General features: G+C 31.1%; 1 protein-coding gene across 1 annotated transcript; it reads right to left on the bottom strand.

Annotated features, from left to right (window-relative positions):
- Positions 1 to 5,651: 5,651 nt before the first annotated feature.
- Positions 5,652 to 7,717, bottom strand: LOC107010394 (uncharacterized acetyltransferase At3g50280-like). Its single transcript, XM_015209676.2, has 2 exons — positions 7,535 to 7,717; positions 5,652 to 7,301 (listed from the first exon to the last, which is right to left on the bottom strand). The coding sequence occupies exons 1-2, from the start codon at positions 7,537 to 7,539 to the stop codon at positions 5,927 to 5,929; spliced, it is 1,380 nt and encodes a 459-aa protein (XP_015065162.1). The 5' UTR covers positions 7,540 to 7,717; the 3' UTR covers positions 5,652 to 5,926.
- Positions 7,718 to 7,767: the final 50 nt, after the last annotated feature.

Raw genomic sequence — 7,767 nt, 5'->3', positions numbered from 1 at the left:
GAACGTACTCAGATGAGAATTTCGTTTGCGTAATAAACTCCAAAGGTAATTTTTTATCTAGTAGGATGGTTGGTGTGAGTTTTGAAGCTTTCATTTTTCCTGTGTGCAGTTAGGTGTTTTAACATATAAATTTTGGCAAAAATTTAACTTTAGTCAATATATTTGATAACGTACCCAGATAAGAACACTTAGATGCGAAAAGTTATTTTTGATGTAATAAGATAGAGGGTTCGGATTTTGAGACTTCCAACTTTAGTTTGTGTCGTAAGATATTTTAACTTTTAAGTATTGGCCAAAATTTTACTTTGGTCAATATTTTTGGTAATAGTGCTCGAATTGAAATTTTGTCACCGCAGATAGCCATATAAGTTCACTTTTGATCTCATAGGATGGTTGGTTCGGGATTTGAGACTTAGTTTAAGTTTGTGTCGTTAAGGTTTTAGATTTTAACATTTGGCTAAAATTTGAATGAGGTCAATTTTTTTTTAAAACATGCTCAAATTTGAATTTCGTCAGCGGAGTTAGGTATGGAAGGTCATTTTTCGCTTTATAGGATGACTGGTTTGGATTTTGAGGTTTTCATATTTAGTTTGTACCGTTAGGCGATTTTAACTTTTAACTTTTAGCAAAATTTGATTTTGCTTCGTATTTTTGTAAACGTGCTGATGAAATTTCTGTCAGTTCAATTAGCTTCGAAAGATCATTTTTATATCTAACAATATGGTTGTGTTAGGTTTTGAGATTTCCATTTTCAGTTTGTGTTGTTAGTAGTTTTAACTTTTAGGCCAAAATTTAGACTTGGTCAATATTTTTGAAAAACGTGCTCAAATCAAATTTTTTGATATAATGATATGCTTCATATTGAGATTAATTTAACTTGTTGTCATAGATTTTGCATTGTTTCATTCAAATACGATGTATAAAATTGATTACTATTTTTGTATTTATATTCGTGTGCTTAGATTATTAAATGCAATAATTTAATAAATATTTTACTATTAAATAATCATTCAATTAAAAATATTTTGAACATATTGTCAATCAATTACTAAGCTAACATTGAACTTGCATAATATATTACCAATAAGGTAACAATCAATTGGTAAATTTATTAGAAAAATAAATAATCATACTAAAGAATTTAAAATTTATTATAAACAAGGGTTGTGGTGTAATGGTAAATACTCACCAAGAGGTCTCAGGTTCAATTCTCGTTGGGTACATAATCATCTTTGTTAGGGAGTGCTTACCATCCAATGTGGGACTTTCCGGCATGAATTCAGATTTAGTCGGGCTCCAATGTGGGTACCGAACACCATATGGAAAACCAAAAAAAAAGAAAATTAAAAAAAGTATTTAAAATTTATTGGCAAATTACCAACACAAAGTTTTTGTTACTAAAATTACCAACCAATTACCAATGTATGAATTGAAAAATGAAGTAAAAAATTTACTAACTCCTTTTCAATTCGTTAGTAAAGAGAAATTTTAGAGTCATATTTTAAAATTTTGTAACAACATCTTTGGGTGTTTACCAACTGATTTTTGTTTGGAAAGTTTACCAACAAATTAAATTAGTTGGTAATATTTACCGACGAGCTCTTTAACAACCGATTAATATAAATTGGCATTTGGTTGGTAACTCAATTTGCCAACCGATTTGATCAATTTACTAACGAACTTTTTTGTGGTAATTGAGGTTCCTTTTGTAGTGTAATGATTTTTATTACAAAAAAAAAGTGACCAATGAGTGCATAACATGTGAAATTTTTGCCTAAAAAATTTCAAAAATAAAATAACCCAACCCCACCTAGATCATCTTCTCCACCCCACGCACCCAACCCCTGCATTTTCTCCTTTCTCCCCCCACCCACCCACCCAATATCTTCTCCGCCTTTACCCATCCTAACCCCAACCCCTTCGCCACCCACATCATCTTCTCGAGTAGAATACAAACCCACACATACCCCTACTCAAATCTAATTTGAGATTATTCATGAATTTGTGACTTTCCATTTTTCTTCTTCTTTATTATAGCAGGGTTTTTTACATTGTCTTCTTTTTATTTTTGTTATATCATTGTATTATGAGTTCAATGGGTTTAAATTCAGATTTTTAGCCTGAAGCATTACCAAATTTATTTCTTCATAAAAAGAGTTTTACGTTTTGGGAGATGATGGCTGAAAAATGAGGAAGAAGATGAAAAGAATAAATATAAATGATTTAACAAGTCTTTCACGCGCCAGTAATGAGTGTATTACACTCTCTATGACATGTCAGCAAAAAGTGTCAAAATGACATAGCGGGATATGACATGAGGTGTCTAAAATGAACAAAGTTTAGTTGAAGTGTTTAAATGAAAATTGATACCAACTTAAGGAGACCACCGATGAGTTCCGCCTTATTCTTTTAAGTGATACTTAATTGACAAAAATTCTACTAATACATAATGAGTTAGATGATACCTGAATAGTTTATGCAATATGCTTTTATTTAAATATAAGAAATTTAAATAAAGTTTGCTAAGAGATTATTGCTTTGAATGGAAGATTTTGATTGTTTTACTTTGTTGTTTAACTACATAGTGTTGCAAACACATACATAGGTGTTCATTTTCACCCTTTTGTTTCATTTTTTTATTTTTCAACAATTTATAAAATATGAGATTTAGCAATTTAATTTTCAAATAAAAATGAGAGGTACATTTACATTTATGTGGCACTAAGCCCAATAGTTTTCTTAAACATAAGCATTCTATATTTACGGTAGCTTTCAGTAGTGTTAAAATCCAATGATTGGTAAGATGATAATTTTGCTTTTTGGACATTTTGATTGTTTATTTATGAAATTCCTTTGATTCTTATTAGTTACTATTAAAAACTATTTCTCAAATTAAAATCATGTAAAAAATACAAACATATGGTTAGGTTTGATAGTTTTTAAAATTTATGGGTATAAATCATATTTTTCTAAAAAAATGAAATATGTTTCCTAAATACTATGACCAAATACATGATTAAATTTCATTCAAATAATATTTGTAAAGAATATTTAAAAACCTATGACCAAACGCTAGCTAAATACCTTTCTGCTTCTAGAGCAATATAAACTATGAATAAATATATTTATATATCTATCAACTCCTTATCAAATAAGATATTAATAAAGAAAAAAACAAAAATAATACATATATTATTTTTACCTATGCATTTTATAAACGATACCTTACTATCTAGAATTTTCAAAGCTCTAAATATTAAAATAAATAAATAATCCCCTTTTATTGACTCAAACTTAAATAAAAGTGTCCCTTTCATTCCAATTAGAAAGAAGAAGAAGAAGTCAAAGTGATAGTCCCGCAAAGATTTGTATAATCTAACAAAATTTGCAAAGTTTTTTCCAAATAGTATCAATTGTCTAATAATTAATATTTGGAGCTCCCTCGACAGTGTCTATCAAATTATGTGTCAAATCTCTTAATTAGCATTGTTGATCATTAGATTTTTTTAATAAATAATCTGTAAAAATTTGAAGATTGATCATTAGTTTCACTATTAATCCTAATTAAGAACAATGATTATCATCCACACATGTGCATGTTATTTTTTTGTTAAGTTTTTTCATGATATACGATCTAAATAATGATTCAACCAAACAATCAGAAGTTAAAGAAAAATCTTTTGTTGAAAGCCTCGTTAATTTCCTTATTGATAGTTAATCAGAAATGTGGTAACTAAAAGACTGAAAAATTATGTCACTAATAATTTAAAGTCGGATGATAATCTAAATTCATACTGCATGTATAGAAACAATGAAGCTTGTCATTGCTGAAGAAGAAGGAAGCTGACGATTGAAACATGTCCAACAAAGCTGACTGATGTGTCTGCAGCAAGTGTAAACCCGCAGTCAGCTGATCCTCAGGTTCCTTCTTCATCAACACTTGTTATAGACAAGTCAGTCAGCTTCGTTGAACCTGTTCCTTTTACATGTTCCAATCCTCAGCTTCTTTCTTTTTCAACAGTATCTCTATAGATCATTCAATAAACGTAATACTCCCTTCTTGTAGCCCAGGTGACACATCAAACTTTCCCTTCCAACATGTTTGACATCCCACCTCTCTGTGCAATTGGTTTTCCCCAACCAAAATCATACTTATTATAATTGAATCGCGGAGAGTTGTGCAACATAAAGTAAGTATTTATCATATATTATAAGTTGTAGATAATATAATATCAAATAAAGTGTAGATTAAAAACTGTAGGAAAAATGATTAGAAGAAGAAACACCATGTTGAAAAAATAAGAAGAAGAAACAGTGAAGACCAATAATGGGGAAAATTTTCTGAGTTGATTGAGTTAATTTTATTGAACAAGAAACAACTATTTAACCTATTACAAAATGACAGAAATGTAAATAATCTAAGAGACTAACAAATTTCTAACAAACTTTGCACACCTATACAAAATTCTAGAAGAAGCATCTAATAAGAGAATCTTATGCTATGTATTAAAAAGATGATAAAAAGTAATGGGATATGAGTGAATGGGCTTTATTTATTGATAATGTTGATCTGAATGTTGGGTCATGAATATTGGGTCGAATTTGATTTAGGAACAGGTCATGCGACCTGTTTCTCTTCATTCTTCATATGAGACTTGTCTTCAAATGAGACTTGACTTAGGGAACAGGTCCAGCGACCTGTTTCTCTTCATTCTTCATATGAGACTTGAATTTAGGAATTAAGACCTAGGGCCTGGTTTTCATGACTGCGGCCTGGCCTGATTTTTATCATCATTCTAATAAAAACGTATGCCAAATAAGATAATACTAAACAAAAATAAAACATATATTATTTTTTACTGATGCTTTTTATCAAACGATACCATACTATCTAGACTTTTCAAAGTTCTAAACCCCTTTTTATTGACTTAAGCTTAAATAAAAATGTCCCGTCCATTCAAATTAGAAAGAAGAAGAAGAAGAAGTCAAAGGGATAGTCCTGCACAGATTTGTATGATCTAAACCAACTTTGCAAAGTTTTTCCCAAATAAGTACCACTTGTCTAATAATTAATGTTTGGTATGTGTCAAATCTCTTAATTAGCATTGTTGACCTTTAGAATTTTTAATAAATGATTTATAAAATTATGAAGATTGTCAGTAACTCAAATAACAAAATCTTGCATGGTTACTAAAAAATGTTGACCATTAGTTTCACTAAAAATCCTAAGGATTATCATTATTATCCACATATGTGCATGTTATTTGTTATTACTGTTTGTTAGTTCTATAAGAATGAAAATTTTATTTTTGTATCGTTCTGTTTTTCATGATAGATTATGGAATTTAATTAGCATTCTAAAGCAAAAAACTTTTCAATGAAAGCCTTGTTAATTAATCTCCTTATTGATAGTTAATCAGAAATGTGGTAACAATGAAGACTGAAAATTTATGTCACTAATAGCTTAAAGTCGAAGTGAATGATTAATATAAACACATACTGCATGTATTGAAACAACGAAGCTTGACATTTCTATTTTTCTTAGTAATGGAGCTTTACAGATAATTCATTAAGTGTAAAATTATTCATTGATTTCAATAAGTGGACAGTTACTAGTGTTATGTTGGGTTCGAAAGTGATTAGGCGTCATCTGGAAGCTTGCAATTGCAAACCGTAAACATGATAACTAATATAACAAAAAACTTATATTATGGTAATATGCAATAAGCACATATTTACCACAAGAGATAGTACAACTAGAAAAGAATGTAACTTCTCAAATCAAAAACATAAAAACAGCCTCTCAAATACAAACAGCAGGTGATGCTATATCCTGACAAAAGATTCATAAAAAAATTTAGACACTACATTTTCTCCTTATTCATTTCATGCATAATATGAATACACTACTTACTAATTTAATTGTTCATTCCATATCAACAAACATTTTTTGTTCCTCCAATGCTTGTATTGTCTTTGGAGAAAGACAAATCTCAAAAATCATACTCCCTTCTTCTATCCCAGGTGAAACATCAATTTTCCCCTCTAACATATTTGACATCCCACCTCTCTGTGCAATTGGTTTTCCCCAACCAAAATCATACTTATTATAATTGAATCGCGGAGAGTTGTGCAACATGAAGTAATTCCTTGGCAAATCACCTAGTTTTGTTATCTCTGGATCGTTCATCCAGTTCTCGTATATGCACTTGAATTTTTCATGATCATGAGAAGCAATCATCTCATTTATTTGTAAAGCAGCCCATTCGAATCCCCCGTCCTTCAGTAGCTCCCCTGTCTTCACCGTTATGGTTGCAGGGTAAATTGCATTTCCAAAGAATCCTTCAGGTAAAGGAGGATTCAATCTTTTCCTCATGTCCATTGGTACCTCAAAAGTAGTCTCTTCGTTGTGATCCAGATTACGACAACGTATAATGGATTGCCAAACATGAGCTAACACAGCTTGAAGAGAAGATATCTTGGTGGTTTTCATTTCAACATTGGCCTTTGATTTTAGCTTGGCTATACTTTCTTTGGTAAAATGAAATATCTTATCTTGCAATACTGGTGGATCATGTTCATGTGAGCTATTGCTATTGCTATTGCTATCGATTCTTTCATTTGGTATGGAAATGCGATTAGAGAAATTGTCAATTTTGAAAGGGAATTGACGTTTCAGAAAGGGGATTTGTGATATGACATTAAAACCGCGAGATATCTCAGCCCAAGAAGTAAAAAAATGCCAAAAAGAAGATCCGTCAAGTAATGAATGATTACCTGTGCATCCAATGAAAATGCCATCAACAAGCTCTGTTACTTGCACACCTAAGAATGGTTTGGATGTAGCCTCTATGTTTCGAACTCCATTTAATGGGAAAAAATCACGTACCACATGAGGAACGCATTTTGATTGATCCAAAATGTCATCAACTGTAACACCATCAGCTACGGCATGATTGAATTGAACACCAGCGTCGTTACATTTAATGAAGAAACCACCACTCTGCTCTTCTTCTGCCTCAAGGCGGCCGCATAATGGAGGGAAGAAATCCAAAACTCGAGATAGTGAAACTCTAAGATGATCCATCAAGGATGTAGTATTGGTTGCTTTTGTCATATCTTTAATTTGTTGAGATGTAGGCATGTAACAGAGGACTCCACCTTGACCATACTCAATTTGAAGCTCGAGGATGTCCCACGGTGTCAACTCGATTATCTCACAATCATCAATCACACTCCTTCCAGCAGCCTTAACCGTCCATGTTGACATGATTGATACCTTCGAAGCCATAGCTTGAGACCTACAAGTTACAGAGGAATTAAGATAACATGAATTGCACAAAGATTGCTCTGTTTTCTTTTCGTGCAAGTTTCGATGATTGACAAAGTAAGTAAAATCAATGATATACTATTTTAATGAGCTGAATTCATAGAAAGATCAGAAAATGAATAAAAATGAAGGAACAGATAATACTAATTTCAGATAAGAAACAATTATGTATAAAATTGAAGAGTCGGAGTTCAACTACCCTACCCCATAAAAGAATGAAGAAGTTTGAGTCTCACTTGAAGTATAACTCTAAACTCAAAAAGTGTTAGTTCATAATGAAGAGAAATTGTGCTTAAATAGAAGGGCAATCACTTAGAGGAAGTCATACTAATACCGTGTTAATGAAATAACAAAGAAAGATAAATGGGAAAATAATAAGTTCGATAGTTTTTTTCTACTTGTTCTCACCTTTTGTGTTTGTTATCAATATATATATA

Source organism: Solanum pennellii, chromosome 2 (genome assembly GCF_001406875.1).
Source record: "Solanum pennellii chromosome 2, SPENNV200".
In the NCBI taxonomy this organism is placed as follows: Eukaryota; Viridiplantae; Streptophyta; class Magnoliopsida; order Solanales; family Solanaceae; genus Solanum; species Solanum pennellii.
This window is presented reverse-complemented; position numbering and strand designations above follow the sequence as displayed.